The sequence below is a fragment of the Aedes aegypti genome, chromosome 3, assembly GCF_002204515.2.
Source record: "Aedes aegypti strain LVP_AGWG chromosome 3, AaegL5.0 Primary Assembly, whole genome shotgun sequence".
NCBI classification, from domain to species: domain Eukaryota; kingdom Metazoa; phylum Arthropoda; class Insecta; order Diptera; family Culicidae; genus Aedes; species Aedes aegypti.
The window spans coordinates 173,895,414-173,914,887 of record NC_035109.1 but is presented as its reverse complement, the minus strand read 5'-3'; the positions used below and the strand labels follow the sequence as shown (position 1 = coordinate 173,914,887).

The 19,474-nt window shown below is 38.8% G+C and overlaps 1 protein-coding gene across 1 annotated transcript; it reads left to right on the top strand.

Moving 5' to 3' along the window:
- Positions 1–97: 97 nt before the first annotated feature.
- Positions 98–18,567, top strand: LOC5567163 (40S ribosomal protein S3a). Its single transcript, XM_021854419.1, has 3 exons — positions 98–479; positions 589–898; positions 18,260–18,567. The coding sequence occupies exons 1-3, from the start codon at positions 139–141 to the stop codon at positions 18,419–18,421; spliced, it is 813 nt and encodes a 270-aa protein (XP_021710111.1). The 5' UTR covers positions 98–138; the 3' UTR covers positions 18,422–18,567.
- Positions 18,568–19,474: the final 907 nt, after the last annotated feature.

The following is a 19,474-nucleotide window of genomic DNA, read 5'->3' as shown; positions in this document are numbered from 1 at the left end:
GTACTAGATCGATGTGCTAAAATGTTTGACAGTTTGTCAAAAGTTTGCGTTGTACTAAATTTCAGTTCAGCGGATATCGCAGTTTTCCAGCTGTCAAACGTCGAGTGTTTCCGTTCTTTTGGATCGTGAAGTGTAATCATGGCGGTCGGCAAAAATAAGGGTACCTCCAAAGGAGGCAAAAAAGGATCGAAAAAGAAGGTTGTGGATCCGTTCACCCGCAAGGACTGGTACGATGTGAAGGCCCCGAACATGTTCTCGAACCGGCAGGTCGGCAAAACCCTGGTAAACCGTACCCAGGGAACCAGGATTGCCTCCGATGGTCTGAAGGGCCGCGTGTTTGAGGTTTCTCTGGCCGATTTGCAGAACGACACCGACGCCGAGAGATCTTTCCGCAAGTTCAAACTGATCGCTGAGGATGTCCACGGCCGTAATGTCCTGTGCAACTTCCACGGAATGGACCTGACCACCGATAAGTTGAGGTAAGTGGCGTCATTGTTTTGCTGTTTCATCTAACCTCGAACGAAGGAAAGACGCCTCTTGGTAAACAATAGTTTGATAACCGGATTCCCTACCCCTTCTGTGTTCCAGGTCTATGGTCAAGAAGTGGCAGACCCTGATCGAGTGCTCGGTCGATGTCAAGACCACCGATGGCTATCTGCTGCGAGTGTTCTGCATCGGATTCACCATCAAGGATTCGGTTTCGCAGCGCAAGACTTGCTATGCCCAGCACTCCCAGATCAAGGAGATCCGCCGGAAGATGACCACCATCATCACCCGGGACGTGACCAGCTCCGATCTGAAGGAGGTCGTCAACAAGCTGCTGCCCGACTCGATCGCTAAGGACATCGAGAAGTCGTGCCAGGGAATCTACCCGCTGCACGATGTCTACATTCGCAAGGTAAGTAACCTAATGCTGGGATAAGGGGGACAGAAAAATGGCCAAAGTGCAGTGACCACGGTAGTGAACTGTTGTCCACAAAGAGGACGAAAGTGCGTTCTTGCAGAAAAGTGAATGTTTAGTAAAAATCCTGCTCTGATCGATTAAGGTGATTATAAAACGAAGCCAAACTTTGAATTTTTAATTGCACAAGACGAGAGTATCTGACAACAGTTCGCGTTGAAAACCAATCAACTTGCTTGCTGGCTGGTGGTGACCAATGGGATAGATTTTCAACGCGAAGCGGTTTTTGGTTCTCAAGTCTTGTGCTTTTGAAAATTTGAGGTATGGCTTCGTTCTATAATCACCTTAAGAAGACACTGGATCCTTTCGCCTGGAGTGCTTCCGAACAACTCCACAAACAATGCGCGAAACTTTGAAAGTGAATAGTGAATGTTTTCGTCTCCTGTATATCCTGTTTGTGACCTACACAGGATGTATAGGAACGCTTAATTGTGTGCTGGAATCCTAACTAGAGGATCACAATACGACATTCAAAACCTTTGCCAGCATACTTCGGTAGGCTGGTCATGTTTCATCAATCCAATTTACCGTTCACCATTCCGATCTAATTTATTGTTAATCCAGGCTGGTAGGGGCAGGTCACGATTTTAAAGTCTCTAAAAGTCTACTTTTTTAATGGAAGGTTTCTAAGGTCTCTTATTTGACCCAGGTGAAACATTTTAGAGCCTGCATCTCAGTTTAGTGTTCTTAGGAGCACTTCCACAGTTATTAACGGAGAGCTTTCTTTGCCAAAGTTACCATTTTTGCATTCGTATATCGTGTGGCAGGTACGATGTCACAAAACTTCACAGAATTATTTTTACACATAGTTTCTTATCAGTAAAAATTATTCTGTGATGTTTTGTGACAAGTTTGATAATAATTTTGTCTTTTGAAGTCGGCTGATTCATAAATTATGGGTGATTCAACTGCGTGGGGTGACTGTATTTAGAGGTCCTTAGGTCCTGATGAATTCCACAATTGATATCTATGATCCTTATTGATATTTTATGACATTATACCCATTTACATTATGAACGAAACGATAAGGGCTTGTTCATTATATTTAAATTGGTTATTTTGGACTCCCACCCACCCCCTCGTGACGCTTTTTGTATTGACAGTCTACTATTTTTGTATGAGCCGTAACAACGTTCGGACACCCACCCACCCCCTAAAGCGTTATGAAATTTTTGAATGAGCCCTAAATTAAAAGTTCTTATGACTCATTAGTTGGTTCTTCTGTCTTTATTCCATTAGAAATTTGTATTAAGTTCTTGCGTGTTTTTGGATAGGAAGGAGATTCTTTATCACAGTGTTACTAATCATTGTCATACGCACGCTTATGAATCTCTATCGTGTAGCATACCGTCTAACGGGGTGACTTGCAACACATTGTAATTTACAGTAAAATATCACTATAAAACGCAAATATCAAATGAAAATTTGTTATAAATCGGAACTATAATACATGGGACTCACAATTCAAGTAGTGTTCACAATGAAAACTGTTAGAAATATTTTTACATATTGAGGGGCCTATTTTGTAAATAGAGCAGATTCATGTGACTTGTCTATGGACCGATGCACGAGTTCACTATTTGACGTTTGAGCGGTGCCGTGTTATTTATGTGACCATGGCAACGAGTGAATTCGGCACCGCTCAAATATCAAATTAGTGAACTCGTGCATCGGTCCATTCATTGTCGATCAAAGCAAGCATGCATATTTTAGATTTCACCGGTTTCCATGGTCACATAAATAACATGGCACCGCTAAAACGTCAAAAAGTGAACTCGTGCATTGGTCTTCTTTTTCTGTGATTGCTGAGTTTTTTCTTATTCCCCTCTGTGTGTTACTTCAATCATGCGCCAGCCGTTCAAACCGTCACATGAACATCTCAGCAAAAACTTATTGCGTTTGCATCACACCGAAGCAGAAAAAGCTTTTAGATTGAAATTTTCTATCAGCAAACGTAGCAGACACTAGAAATAACTAGTTCTGTATTTAGATTTATCAGCATCTTTGGAAAAACTGGTCCGCTGACTGAGGTTTTTAATAACAGTTTATTTTGAATACAATACTTTTCACTTTTTCAGACCCTCCCCTTGGTTATGCGACCTTGCCGCGATGGGAGGGCATAATCCATTAGCCCATATGATGGAAACCAAAGGCGTAACCTGTAGTGGTGGTATCACATTTTGGCATTTTTTGCTTAAAGCCGCGTCATAATTCATATGGCATAGACGCAATAATATCTCGGATGTGATCCAACGGACATTCTGCGTCATTGATAGAATTGATGCCCATTTCAAATAATTAATCTATTCGAAGTGGACATTAATACTATTGGTGACGTTCAGTTTGCCTTTTGCTAACCAGAATGATCCGTAGCCACTCTTACTATTAGCTAGCTAGATACATCGTTATCATATACGACGTAGGGAATACTTAGGAACTCTTAGGAAAATGACTAGTAGATTCACTGAGTAGAAATAAGTGGCGACAATCTTATTTTAAGGTGAAGATGCATCGAAGCCAAACCTCGAATTTTCAAGAGCACAAATTTAGAGAACCTGACAACCGTTAGTGCTGAAAATCTAATCGATTGGTCACCACCAGCGAGTGACTAGTGAGTAGCATTTTCAGCACAAATGGTTGTCTGGTTCTCTAGATTTGTGCTTTTGAAAATTCGATGTTTGGCTTCGATGCATCTTCACGTTAATATGGTTTTTACATTGCCATAATAAGAAATACCTCTTTTGTAACAGCGGTATAAATAATCTAATTCCAGCTTCATTTTCGCAAAATTTACAAGTAGAAACTAGGCGTTGTGAAGCATTGCATTTGCCACCGAAAAGTGAATCTTGTAGGAGACTGTAATAGAAGCCTAAGGTAACTTTACTCTTCAATATTCACTATAAAAATGACTATGGAAAGTAAGACGCTGAGATCGATCATTAGGGTACACTTGCTAGTTTCGAAAAATTGTTGGACAGACAAGGAAAGCGACTTTTTCTTTAAGGATATATGAACGTAATGACCAATAAATACTTTTAACAACAAAAAATGAAATTAACTAGAACTACTACTAAACAGCCTAATTTTGTTAAGACTTGACGACACTTGACATTTAAGACTCTAATCTTACGTAAAAGACAATAGTAATCAGAATAGCACTTGAATGACAAATTATTCAAAACCATTTCGACTAGACAGTATTAGTAATGCACTACTATTTCAAACAAATTCTACACTACTATTTTAAACAAATTCTAATGGAGCTGCTGATTTTCATAATGCTTCCTTTTCTCAGAAGCAAGGGAATATGGGTACTTTTCAAAAACTACCACGTCACAATACTAATAAAAAACAGTGTTCATGTGGGCGCCATTGCCTAGTCCGTCTGAGTATTGGTCCTGGTAGAGGGGAAACTTGGCAAAAGCCAGACCGAGGGTTCAGCCTTGACAAGTTAAGCTGTCAGGCAGCTCCAACTGAATACCATACAAAAAAAAAAAAAAAAAAAAAAAAATACTTTTCACTTTTTCAGCCATAAAAACGACGGGCTGCATTTGACGTTTCGTGACAGCGGAATCTGGGCTGCATATTACGTTGATATTTTTCCTCTCCGCGAGTCTCTGTCAGGTCCATAGTAATCCAGTCACATAGAGTGACAACTGTCGAAAATCTCGAATGACAGAGCTGAGTCGAGCGATTTTTTGGTCGACAGTGACTCTAGTCGAGTCATTTTGATCGACTCGACTTATAAAATAGACCGCTGACTTAGACCAAATCACCGACCTCGGTAATCGCATTACCGAAATCTCAACAGCTGAACGATCGATAATTGATTCGGTAAACGAATAGATTACTGACCTTTCGGTAATTTGTGTTTTGAACCTCATTGACAACTGAGGTTTTCGGTGAACGTTTACCGTCTGTAAATACGGTGCATGGGTTTGTTCCTCCGGAGAACCAAATTGCTATTAGGAAAAAGGACAACGTAAACGTATAATTCAAATTTTCACGTCTAATAATATCATGATCTAGCAGCATAAATCTATATGAAATTTTACGGTGACTCGTGCTGGGCCGCGGGAGAATTGCGGAGTAGTAGCGGTCGATGCAATCCTGCCACAAAGAGTAACATTAGCTCATATAAAAATCACTTTCAAGCTATCGTTTACTCACCTCTATCGTATTTCCGTATTTGTTAAATCCTTAGAACACATTTTTATTTCAGTATAACATGGGTGTTACCACCGTTGGAGGAAATAAGTCTTCGATTCTTCAGCGATCAATTAATTGTAGAATGTTGCTTTTAAGCTACAAATGGACCCTCCCCTTGGTTATGCGACCTTGCCGCGATGGGAGGGCATAATCCATTAGCCCATATGATGGAAACCAAAGGCGTAACCTGTAGTGGTGGTATCACATTTTGGCATTTTTTGCTTAAAGCCGCGTCATAATTCATATGGCATAGACGCAATAATATCTCGGATGTGATCCAACGGACATTCTGCGTCATTGATAGAATTGATGCCCATTTCAAATAATTAATCTATTCGATGTGGACATTAATACTATTGGTGACGTTCAGTTTGCCTTTTGCTAACCAGAATGATCCGTAGCCACTCTTACTATTAGCTAGCTAGATACATCGTTATCATATACGACGTAGGGAATACTTAGGAACTCTTAGGAAAATGACTAGTAGATTCACTGAGTAGAAATAAGTGGCGAAAATCTTATTTTAATATGGTTTTTACATTGCCATAATAAGAAATACCTCTTTGGTAACAGCGGTATAAATAATCTAATTCCAGCTTCATTTTCGCAAAATTCACAAGTAGAAAGTAGGCGTTGTGAAGCATTGCATTTGCCACCGAAAAGTGAATCTTGTAGGAGACTTTAATAGAAGCCTAAGGTAACTTTACTCTTCAATATTCACTATAAGAATGACTATGGAAAGTAAGACGCTGAGATCGGTCATTAGGGTACACTTGCTAGTTTCGAAAAAATGTTGAACAGACAAGGAAAGCGACTTTTTTCTTTAAGGATATATGAACGTAATGACTAATAAATACTTTTAACAACAAAAAATGAAATTAACTAGAACTACTACTAAACAGCCTAATTTTGTTAAGACTTGACGACACTTGACATTTAAGACTCTAATCTTACGTAAAAGACAATAGTAATCAGAATAGCATTTGAATGACAAATTATTCAAAACCATTTCGACTAGACAGTATTAGTAATGCACTACTATTTCAAACAAATTCTACACTACTATATCAAACAAATTCTAATGGAGCTGCTGATTTTCATAATGCTTCCTTTTCTCAGAAGCAAGGGAATATGGGTACTTTTCAAAAACTACCACGTCACAATACTAATAAAAAAACAGTGTTCATGTGGGCGCCATTGCCTAGTCCGTCTGAGTATTGGTTCTGGTAGAGGGGAAACTTGGCAAAAGCCAGACCGAGGGTTCAGCCTTGACAAGTTAAGCTGTCAGGCAGCTCCAACTGAATACCATACAAAAAAAAAAAAAAAAAAAATGTTGCTTTTAAGCTACAAATGGTGAAAATTAATTTCGGTGGCTTTTAGTCTGCAAATTGCTCCTTTTGACCTCAACGGTGAATTACAATCGCACTGCAATCTGAATGAATGTTCAAGGCTGGTTTAGCAAATTCTAACTTCATTATTGATTGAATTGCTTCATAAAAAACTTACGGATAACGAGAACGAACTTTGGGTAAAGAATATAAAGCTTCGTTAACGACACAGGTATCTGTAATATTAATAACGAAATAAATTCATAGTTCAAGTTAAATCAATCGTACTTACTATAGGGCGATATTCAAAACTGAAAAGGCAATAGATGGCTCTTTTTCATTGGTAGTAAAATCGAAATCCTGAAGCAAAGAAAGCACCATGGCAGATGAACTAAACACAAAAAGTTATCTATTCACATTACGCTTGTTTTCTAATCACTACTTTTTCGATCCAGTTTCCTAATTGCTAGTAATCTACGTTTTTCATTATTTTTTATACGTTTTGACAGTTCTCCGACTACCGTGAGGGCCCCTAACTCTGCGCAGCTCCTAACTCTGCGCACTTTTACCAAAATCCACCAGAATCTGGTAAAATACTTAAATTTTTGTTTACAATTTTTTTCCTATATTGCTACAATAGTAATACGTTTATTACTTTTATAAAAAATAAAATAGCTTTAAAAATATTGAAAAACGTCCAAATTGACTGCCCGTTAGCAAAAATGCTAAGGGAGTACCTCATCACTTAAGTCATTTGAAGCAAATTAAAGATAATATATTTCAGATTTTTAGTACCTAGGCACTAGTTTATTTATTTATTTTTTTTTTTTTTTTTTTTTTTTTTTTTTTTTTTTTTTTTTTTTTATTTCAAGCTTTATTGACATAGTAGAGATACACAAATTTGATTTACAACTACGAATTTAAACTAGGTTTTACGATAACATTTGGGGCGAGATAACATACATTGAACAATTTCTTGGAAAAACAGAAAAAAAAAACCAAGCGATTTAAGTGTTTAAAATAATATCACAGTAATTTAAGTTGTTAAGATGCCTTCGATCAATGGGTTGATGGACAGTTGGCAACTAAGAAGAAACTTTTCACCATTGCGGTTGATGAATTCATCTAGAGTTTCCATTTTTGCAACGGCGTGCAGGTCATCAGTGGGGTACCACGGGTCAAGGTTGAAGATCATCTTCAGCAGCTTATTTTGCTTCACCTGTAAACGCCTTCTATGTGACGCAGCGCAGTTCATCCAAGCAGGAGATCCATACGTGAGTATAGCTCGAAAGACGCCTTTGTATAGAAGCAATTTATTATGAAGTTGTAGGGACGACCGGCGTTTTACCAGTGGGTAAAGCGAGCGGATAAGCCTATCGCACTTGACCAATGTCTGGTTGATATGCTTATCGAACTTCAGTTTGGAGTCCATAATCAATCCGAGATATTTTGCTTCTGGAGTCCACGGAACGCTGTGGCCGTTTGCTCTGATCTCGACATTTGGGAGCAGCCGAGGAGAACGATTGCGCGTAAAGTAGACTGACTGCGTCTTCGTAGGATTGATTTTTATTTTCCATTTGCGATGGAATTCCTCGATTTTATGTTGGGCTTCTTGAAGCTTTTGGGTGATAACTTGCGGGTCGCGATGGGTCACTAAGTATCCTGTATCATCTGCAAAGAAAGCATACGTGACTCCATCCACCTTGATGACGTCAGCTGTAAAGATGTTGTACAGAGTTGGGCTTAGTACCGACCCTTGGGGGACACCAAATGGTATTTCACAAGGTCTAGATAATTCGCCGTGCACTTTGACTTGGAAGCTTCTGTTTTTCAAGAAAGATAGTACCAATCTTAGGAGATAGTTCGGAAAATTGGCTTTTGTCATTTTGAAGACAACTGCGTCCTGCCACACGCTATCGTAAGCTTTCTCAACGTCGAGCATCACCATTCCTGTTGATTTCCGATCGCTGAAGCCTTTTTTGATGGCTTTAGTTATCCGAACCAGCTGATGATTTGTTGAGTGTGCCTTCCTGAATCCAAATTGTTCGTTTGGAATTATTTCATGATTTTCAAGGTGTCGATTCAACCTGGCTAAAATGATCCGTTCCAATATTTTACTCAAAGTACTGAGAAGACTTATAGGACGATAGTTTTCAGGTTTGGTGATGTCCTTATTTGGCTTTGCGATAGCTATCACCTGAGCATGTTTCCACTGTTGCGGAAAGTAGCAAAGCTTTATGCATGCATTAAAAATTTTTGTCAAATAGACAAGGCCTTTACGTGGTAATTGTTTCATACAGATGTTCTTTACGCCATCCATCCCAGGTGCTTTTCTTGCTGCCAGCCCCCGAATAATGCTGTTTACTTCCTTCGGTTTGGTATACGTAGTCCAGTCGTCGTTGACTTGTTGTTGCGCCTCAACATCAGCTATTGCTTCTTCCACTTCGCTGTTAATAGTAGGGACACCAGGCAATGAATTATTGTGTGCTTTAGAGAAACATTCCGCTAGTACCCGCGCTTTCTCCGCAGGCGATATCATCAAACTACTATCAACTTGTAGGGGAGGATTATATTTCACTTTGTTTCTCAAGTGCTTGGAAATTTTCCAAAACTTCTTACCTCCTTTGACTAATTCTTGGACTGTATTGTCGAAGTTCCTGTAACGAATTTTGGCAAGCTCATCTTCGATTCTAGTGTTCAGTGACTTGACAATCAGGCCTAAAGCAGGATCCCTTGATCTTTGGAATTGACGTCGTCTGCAGTTACGGAGTCGTATAAGCAGTTTGATACAGTCAGGAACGATGATTTTAACAGGGTTTGGAGGACTGACCAGTGGCACTGAGCGATCTTCTGCTTCTGATATAACTGTTGTTATATTGTTGATTGCTTCATCAATGTTTGCTACACTGTGTAGGTTGTTGATTAACTCCGAGGAGAGATCAATTTTTGAGTTGATCACATTTTTGAAGCGGGACCAATCGGCCCTTTGGTAGCAGCGAACTTGTGTGTTTCGGACGACGACACTGGAACCGGTATTAAGTTCGAAGATTGTTGGAAGATGATCAGATGAGAGATCGTGATGAACTATTGGAACTGACATATTAACAAGGTTGTTAGAAAGCACGAGATCCAGGACTGAAGGTCTTCCTGTACCACTCGGGATGTATGTAGGACTCTGAGGGGCGTGTACATAGAAGTTTGAAGACTGTATTAGACCTGCCAGCGTGTTACCAGCTGTGTTCGCTCTGCTGCAGTGCCACATACGATGCCTTGCATTGAAATCTCCCACGACGACAAATGTCTCGGAACGTCTAGTAAGTGTTTTGATGTCGTGTTTGAACTTCAGTAGTTCGTCTTTCGACCGGCTGCCCGCAAAATATGCTGCTATTATGTCAATACTTCCGATGGTCGAATGAAGACGAACCCCGACAGATTCAATGATTTTGGTTTTCAAACAATTGAGCATATTGTAGTCGATTCCATTCCTTATCAGAATTGCTACACCGCCTCCGCGGTCTGCCACTGAGTTAGGACGATCCATCCGAATGCATGAGAAGTTGGGTATGAAGAACGATGCATTGGGCTGTAACCATGTCTCCGTCAGGATTGCAATATCTACTTCATGCGACTGAATAAAATTCGACAATTCCAGGGTTTTGTTGCGAACGGACCTTCCGTTCCAGTTCATTACTTTAACTTTCTGTAAGCTAGTGAATGTATAAATACTTCGCCATCAGCTCCTGTAGAGCGAAAAATTGTTCTTCTCTGGAAGTACATCCCCTAAAACGGTTGAACATTTCTCTAGCTAACCCGAGAAACTCAGAAAGGGTGAAGAGATTGGTGTTATTTCGCTCGGTAGTCGTGTTAGCAGCTTCTGGTCTCATTTCCGATGTAGTAGGGCGAGAGACAACTTCGGCAAACGACCGGTTTTGGGTCACCCAGCTCGAAGTAAACTTACGGGGAGGATTAATCGTCGGGCCACCATTTGGGTTTTGACGAGATACACTGCTCACTTGTCGTTTGATAAACTCCAGCCGATAAGGACATTCCCTGAAACTTGCTGCATGATTTTGACCACAGTTAGCACATTTGATGTCTTTGTGTGTTTTGGATATGCTACCACCCGATGCTTTTTTAGGAATGGTGCAATCGCCAGATGTATGCTGCTTACCGCATTTAACACAACGCAGTTGCATGTTGCAGTGACGACTACCGTGGCCAAAGCGTTGGCAACGAAAGCATTGGAGAATATCGTTTACTCTGCGTGTCCAGTGTCTCCAGCTGACTACAACGTTGAATAGGTACTGGACCTCCCTCAACTTGTTGAGCTTAACTGTACCTTTAGCGAAGTTTAGTACGTAGAGTGCACTACTGCTGTCCCTTGTTTTATACAGCAACTTAACTTCTCGGGGAGAGATGTTGTTCTTTGCCAATTCCGTTTTAATTTCTTCTATGTTATAAACAGGGAGACCCGAAAGAACGATTTTCACTGATGCATCACCACGAGTTGCATGCGTGTAGAATTCGGCATTTAATTGTTTGAGTGCCTCTTGGATGTCAACAAACAGTGAACTACACTTTGTTCGAATTTGAACTGCTCCTTTCGAATTTTTCAGCACGAACTTTCCGTCGCCGTTCAGTTGATACAGCAGCTTGTTAATGTCCTGTACGGACATCTTCCACACGGTGATAGGAGGACAACGAGCAGAATTTGTTTGAATGTTCTGGCTCACATTCGTCATCTCGTTCTCGACGTCATCAATGTTGTTTTGCTGCACCAAGAGCTCGAAACTGTTTCGCAGTGGAATTGATGGACACACTTGTGCTGGACCACCAGAGTTCTCCGATTCCAAAACCGGGAAGTCGGACATAGATGCACTACGGGAGCGATTTAGATGAGGTTCCACCACCGGTACCACTATCTGATCGGATGAGTCGGTTTGCAGCGTTGAGGTTAGCTGCGCTTTTGTTTTTCCTTTATCGTAGCTACGACGTTCCAGAATACTACTTATTTTGCGGACGCCACTCCGACTACCGCCGTCGGAGGGTCCGGAAGGCACACCATCAGCTTTTATGGTTTTCCCCATGAACGACTGGGGTAACCATTGGCCAAACGAAAATTATTATAATTGATTTGTGATGTGAAACGATGAAATGATGTTTATCGCTCGACAGCTGACAGTTAACTGACTAGTTTATTTATCGAGCAATCATCACTGGTAAAGTGCATCTTTTTTTTATTCATTTTCTTATTCTTCTTAAGTGCGCATAGTAAGGAACCATTTTTCAACTATGTTCCTTACTATGCGCAGCAGTTATAAAACGTTATTTTCAACAAACAATCAACCCTCCAGAGGTCGATATTGAAGGGAACCATCGACTTGTCGACATCATCGTGATATGGAATAGAAATGCTTTGGAAAATGGTTTGAGGGGACCATCATAGTAAGGGAAGATTAAAAAATGACGTCCATCATATTTTAAGGATTTCTACATTCCGTCCCCTCAATCCCTGTCGCGATTTTTTTACAGTACCTAATGCATGCATTGTCACATTGTCATAGACTCTTCCTCCCCTCAATGATGGACGTAATTTTAGAATGGTCCCTAACCATGCAATAAAAATTTTAATTATTTAATAATTTAGATTTTTTGTATAGTTCCGTGATTCAATATCGAGTAATGGAACATCGAGGTTTAATCGTATTTGCTATATAGAAACGCCCATAAAGTACTGTTACGCTAACAAAATCAAATGGGCCATGGATCCGATCGAAAGTTGGATCCACCGTAAACAAGAATAAGGGTGATAATGATTTCGATTATTTTGAGAGTTGCACTTAATGGCATTCATTAACAGTAATTATCATGGATTGAATTATAGATAAAATTCACTTAAATTAGTAAACTTCTATGTTAGAAACATTCCACGCTCCACTAGGGACGTAATGCCGGATAAAGTAAGAAAATGAAGATTAATTCAGAGTTCAACTGCTAGTAATGCTTTTAGTAAAATACTTTAACTGTTATAAAGAATTTATCGAGTGCGCAGTGTTAGGAACCTAAATGCGCAGAATAAGGAGCATTGCAATGAGTGCGCAGAGTTAGGAACACCAGGGTGGCCACCGAACCGGGAAAAACGGGAAAAGCGGGAAAAAGACGGGAATTTGAATCCACCGGGAAAAAGTCGGGAAAAACCGGGAATTTGAGAAGATCACCGGGAAAATCGTTTTGAACGAGCATCTTCAAGTTGAAATCTACAAACCAACCTCCAAAATAAGTTATAGAAAGTTGTTATGTTTAATGATATTGCCATGAGGCATTCGCAATTTCGAACAAATATCTTTCAAACATCAATTATTTAATTTCTACTATGATACACCATGTTTCTTAAAAATGTTTCGAATTATTTTTTTGAATTTTTGTTCTCGCACTATCAGGGCTAATAGTTTTTGAACTTTTCTCTATCTTATTTACTCGACGTTTTGAATCAAAGTTTAATTACTTATTGCAGATTGGTTTAGAACTCTGCTGTAATTGCTGAATACCACACCTAATCATGAAAACAAGCCTTTATTTATAAAAGCTTTGATTATGCCACTAGTTATCTAATCGACAAAGATTTGAATAAAGGCTTATTTACGATTTTAATAACGATCAGGCTGTTACAGGTCATATGGTCATATAAAATGTGTAGAATATCCATACAAAACGCATGAGTGGGTGGGTGGATGCCAAAATAATAATTTTTGGTGTTATTAAAATCAGGGTTGGGGAAAAATCTGAAATTCACTCTACAGTAGTCAAACAAAGCCAATCACAGTCAGCGAAGCTAGTGAAACTCACGCCAATCGCTGCTGTAGGCAAAGAGCCTTGAAAATTGCAAAACACCCGTTGCTAAGGGCAACCCAAAATTACTGTAGAAAAATGCTCTATCTCCCGCTGCATTTCCCGCATTTATTGCCTTCAATGACACTACTGGTTTAAAGAAATTCATGTACCCAATATAGGCTACTTGATGAGATTCACGATTTTAAACTACTGTAGTGAGAGAGCCACGAGATTTTCGCGAAATTCAAGCCTACTACTATTACCATTCCCAGCACTGATTAAAATTATGAGTGATCCCTAAGTAAGTGCTTCTACATGTGTGGTCTTGTTTCATTCATACCTTGAACTTATTTGCTTTAGAGAATTCTTTATTTTTATGAAGAAAATTCAAAGGATTAGGAGTTGAAAAAAATTCGATTACGTTAAAGAACTACGATCTCAAAAAAAAAAAAAAATGCTGCGGTGCTTTTCATAGAAACGATTTTTTATAAGGAAAAAGCCAATTTTGCTCGTTGGAAAGAATGAATTAAAAACCGGGAAAATTATGTAAAATATACCGGGAAAACCGGGAAAAAGGCGGGAATTATAAAATCTAAATTTGGTGGCCACCCTGGAACACGGACACCCTTAAGAAAAAATAAAAATTTGCAATAAAAATCATTACTTAATAAAGCTTTCATATTTTTTCCTTATACATAAGATCAATAAGTATTTGCTCCCAAAATTTCAGACTATTGTGTTTAGTTTTCAATTAATTACAGCTGTTTGAAATTTGAAAAGCCTTAACAGCGCAGAGTATGGGGCCTTCACGGTACCATTCTTCCATGCGCTTGTGTTGGAAGGTTGAGAAATTTGAGAATCCAGCGTAGCGCGATCACTGGGTGAAATACACACAACAGTGTCGTCACTTGGCGGCCAGTGGAAGAAACTGAATGTTCGAAAGGTTGTTGTCTGTATTTTTTGCCGCTGGCGCCAACTGTTAGCGATCGAGAACGAAATAAACAGTCTAAATGTCTTTTGCAACTTATTGAATTGATCTGAAATGAGCACTTCAATATTATAAAACTATGCTAAATTTATGTAAAAAAAAATCAATAAGAAAACAGTGTTCAGCAAAAAGTACAATTTTCGATCATTGTTCATAAATTATAAATCAATAGTTTGTCTCCTTGTTGAAATTGCCATCCAATCGAATATTGCCTTTGTCAGAACTGAAATCCCCTGGCAGTCTGGAACCGCTTCCGGAGGCTTCTTCGTGGCTATTAATATGTTGGAAAGATTCTGAAGAAGATTGTCGATCAATAATTTGAAACATATGATAAAATCCCATAGCTAAACTCACGTTTTATTCTGCCCTCTTCGATAACCTCGTATTTTCATTAAAATCCCAATGCATTTTGGAAATTTCTTCTTTCGGCCAAGTCGCCGTATTTATACCGCACTTTACGTAGAATTAACGATAATTACTTTTTACCTCTAAACACAGCCAAGGCCTTCGCCAAAATTTTCAGGGCTGGTAGCAAGTCACTTTTCAGTGACTTGGTCACTTTTTTCGACCTGGTCACTAAAAAGTCACTATTTCCAACAGAAAGTCACTTAAGTCACTTTTTTTTCAGAAAAATGGTCACTTAAGTCCCTTTTTTCGTGATCGGATGATAAATTAACCAGATTATCGCCAATTACTTAAACCTTAATGCCAGTTCAGCAATGTCTTACTGGTTTCTATTATTCCAATGCAAAAATTTTTAAGATCAGTGTCTAAATCAATGAAGTATCTTAAGAGGACAGGATCCTGTGCTAACTTTCTGGAAGAATTCAGGTGTATACTGCACAGACATTTTTGACAGGATATCTAGAATTTATTTGTTGAGTTTTGTGAAAAAAAAGTTCTGATTTTTTTTAAATTTGAATGACGGCTCAATTACTGACAGACCTGCTGAGTATATTTAGATGAATTTCTGGAGAAACCAACGGACAATAGACTGAAGAGATCTTTAGCCTACCTTTGAAGAAAGCTCAACAAAAGTGATTCAATATAGAAGCCTGAAACTTCTCTGAAATTTTAACTAAAAATAATATAACAAATTTGTCAGAAACTTGTTCAGGAATCAGATTCAGTTTATCTCCAGTTATAGATAAAGCTTCGAAGGTACCTTTGGAAAGTGAGGGTTAAATTTTAAATGATTTCTTGCTGGGATGTTTTTCTCTTCTATTTTAAATTCTCGATTCAGCCAGAAATTCCACAAGATTTCGCTAAACAATCTTCCTTTATGATCGTAAATTTATTCTCGAACTCTTCCTGACATGTCCCAAGAAACAACTTTTAAGAATTTTGGCGATCGAGTTCGCCATTAATGACAAAAATTTTTGCCATAATTTCTTTCTTCTTAGTTGATGAATTTTGAATTTCCAGGAAATTTTCTGTACTGACCTGAATCAGAGTTTAAAGTTATAGCATATGCCTTACTCTGCGGCCTAGCGTTTATGCACCCCGTACAAGATTTACCAGAATTTTTGATAGGCACGTTCTGTCCCTTGATGATGTTTCATATCTATTGTAATTCGGTGAAGTAATTTGAATACGTTTCAAGCATTCAACTGTTGAGACATACTTCGAATTACTTAAGCTCATTTTACATAATGTGTAAATGTGGGAATATTCTTAATTTTTCGCTTTTGAACTTCAATTTTGCACTTATATTTGTAGTTATGATGTCATCATTCCAGAAATTACATTTGTGCTTATTCTGCGCGTCGCGTGTGATGAGACTAGTCGCTCTCACCTCGGGTGACGTGAGACAACTAACGTTAATCAAATGGAGCGAGTCGACACTTGTCACCTCATGCGGCTCGTCTCATCTCACACACCGTGCAGAATAAGCACAACTATAAATTCCAAAAAATAAGCAATTCACGACTTTGGTCTACTATTTCTATACAAAAAACTGGTTTATGTAATGAATGCTTTAACATTGTTGGCTATTCTCTAACGTCAAATCAACCTGTTCATGAATTTCAGCATTTCTATCGTTTACTGCATGCTTTATAATCTAAGTATTGCGGCGCTCATTTTAAATCCCCATCCAGCGGCGGCGGTAACGCGCAGAAAATATGCGCGCATTTCAAACGCAACGTGAAATTTCAAGTAGGCTTGGATTGTTCCGTTCTGCAAGGACGCAAATGTTCCAAATTTGCCAAATCTGAAACATTTGATGATTTTTATTATCCCTGCGACGGTATATTGAGATTTTCAGATTAACGCATTTCGTGGATTTCTCTTGCAGAGCACAATATGCAAAATTAGTCATTGTGTCGCCAATAAACATTCCAATGACTTCGCCGCTAAAAAATCTATCACGGTTTGTTTACCAGAGTTCATGTAGGGGAACTTACGTATTCTCGGCAGCTTAAGCCTATGCCGTGCTTCTTTTGTAATTTTCTCGGACATCAGCAGACAAATTCCGTGTTTGTCTATTTACATTTATGCGTTGCTCAATCCTCTATCGATTCACACCGACAGACTTGTCAAAATGCTTTTGGAAACGTTTTTACAACGCTGCGAACATCCCTTGTCAGTGTGACTATTGTCGGCAGCCTCAATCTCTTCGGCAACTTTCCCATAACAACTGCTGGTGAATCTCTTCGGCAGCTCCAAATCAGTCGCATTTTGAGGCTTGCTCATTTGAATTGATGACATCTCCGGCGATATCGTTTGTTTAGTCTCGGAAATCTCGTCAGCGGGAAGCGGGCAGAACAAATAATCATCTGAATGTTTCCACTGATCTGTTTTGATAGAAAAATACTGTATATTTGGGGTTTGAAATTTGATTGCCGATAATAGTCGAATGGTGCCGAAACCGTAAGTCTCCCTATTTGATATTTTTGTTTAGTTTTTTGGCTGAAATCAGAAATATAACATACAGTTAACTCTCCCTTACTCGATATTTTCGTACGTATTTTCATTTCTTGTCATTTTTATGACTAAAACTTGTTGTTTTCAAGTCACTTTTAGGTCACTTCTTGGTCACTTTTTTGATCATTTTGGTCACTAAAGTCATTATTATTTTGCTGTCTAACTGCTACCAGCCCTGAACTTTAAAATTCTAAAAGCTCCTTCTGCAAAAACGCCATTTTGATTCGATTTGAAAATAGACCTCGGTTCATAAGAAAAACGTATGATATATTTCAAACAAGGCTTGCTTTGGATTTCATAAGCACATCGTATGAAATGTTATAGGGCCTCGTATAAATCTTAAATTTTATTCGTATGATCTTCATTATCGAGCTATGAGAATCATACAAATCGTATGAAATGTTTTTCATCTAGCAAAATACTGTTTCATATGAAAGGAGTTATGAATAGCATAGCTTCTGTTTCGTCAGTGTAGGTATCAGAAAACCATGCAAGACGAAGAGAACAAAGCTGACGAAATAACAAGTCACCATCAGTGTTGATAGACTCACACTCAAAATCTCAATCAATACGCTCTCCCGTGAGAGCAAAATCATTAGAGATCTGCTTCGCAAATCTCACGCATGAGATTTTGATGCAAAATCAACTCAATCAACTCAATCAACTCAAACCGTAAGAAATGATTCAGTCGCAAAACCCGACAAAAATTCGTGAAACCCGAATGTTGTTGTTTACGTTAGAAAGGATTAACATAATTTTACCAGACTAACAAGAAATTATTGCCGTGTGTGAGTAAACTGTGGAAATACGAGACAATGAGTTAAAAAGGTGAGCCAACTCATCCATGATTTTTTGACCGCTGAGAATCATGCATGACAACTCACGCATGAAAAATCTCAAGCGTGAGTTGTGAGAAATTGAGTTTTTCACAACACTGGTCACCATTTATCTAGTCAGAATTATGTACCATTTTTAGTAATCTGATCCCATCATACCTCGTCTCCTCTCTCTCTCCAGGTTAAGGTCCTGAAGAAGCCGCGCTTCGATCTGGCCAATCTGCTGGAGCTGCACGGTGACGGTGGCGGTAAGGGAGCCGAAGTGTCGACCGGTGCTGCTGAAGGTGGTGTCACCATCGACCGCCCCGAGGGCTACGAACCCCCAGTACAGGAGTCGGTTTAAGCCAAGCTGTTAAGGCGTCTTAGAGTAAAGATAAAAAAAACAGAAAATTTCCGTTTGCGTAAAAGAAGGAGAACATCCGTTGTGAAGCAAGCCAGAAAAGAAGGGAGAGCGTGAGAGGAAATACAACCGAAACTGTTGTAAAAAAATGTTCTTTCGTTTTTGTAGTGTGTTTAGTTTGGTCACAAGTCCTGAATTACGTTTCTTCCTGTCTCTTAATGACTGTATTTCAGGTAAGTATATTGCATCGTTTAGAATACTTTTCTAATATGGTTTACTTTCAGAATACGAATTATAGACTGCAAACAATTGGCGAGTTCGGGCAGGTGCTGCTTCACGGAAAGGTAAATATCACTCTGATTTTTTAAATGTTATAGAATTTTCATGATGATCTGATCATTCCATTAGTTATTTCTCGTCTCTGAATTATTCACAATAATTATGAACGAGTCACATGATTCCGACTGACTGTGAGTCGAAATCAATGCAAACGTATTGAATTAAACGACAAGATAATTAATCCATAACGTTTCCTCTCTTACAGATCTTTCTAATCTATGGGAGCATTCAGTTTGACCTAGAAAAAGGTAAGCATTAATTATTTTACACATTTAAATATTCAACTGGATCAATTGGAGAATTATAATTCAAGCTCGAAAACGAAACATACAAAATCAATTATAATTCTCCATTGCTTCTTGGTCCCTGAACCAATTGTATTCTGTGATGATTACCAACTCAGCTCGCTTTGATAGAAACATGAAGAAAACTTGTTCCTAATTCCTACGCATTAAAATTATCTACTGATTCGGATCATTCATCACATCATGTTTAAACTGTGGTAAGAACATAGTAGTAATGTCAAACTATTGTTCTTGTTTCAGATTCAATTCTGCACTAAATTCGTCTGACTAATCGAAACGTTATGCGACGTCTTACGACAAAATGGTATGTATAATCAAAGCTTGGTTCTTTGCATTTAGTTTAACAATCCGTACTACTACATGACCGATAGTATTGTATAACCACTGTTTGTCCATACTTACTTACACATCT

Bases quoted from the DNA above. Each gene is read 5' to 3' on its own strand.
- LOC5567163 (XM_021854419.1), top strand. From the start codon at position 139: ATGGCGGTCGGCAAAAATAAGGGTACCTCCAAAGGAGGCAAAAAAGGA. The intron at 480-588 runs GTAAGTGGCGTC...TCTGTGTTCCAG, and splicing joins CTGACCACCGATAAGTTGAG to GTCTATGGTCAAGAAGTGGC. The intron at 899-18,259 runs GTAAGTAACCTA...CTCTCTCTCCAG, and splicing joins ACGATGTCTACATTCGCAAG to GTTAAGGTCCTGAAGAAGCC.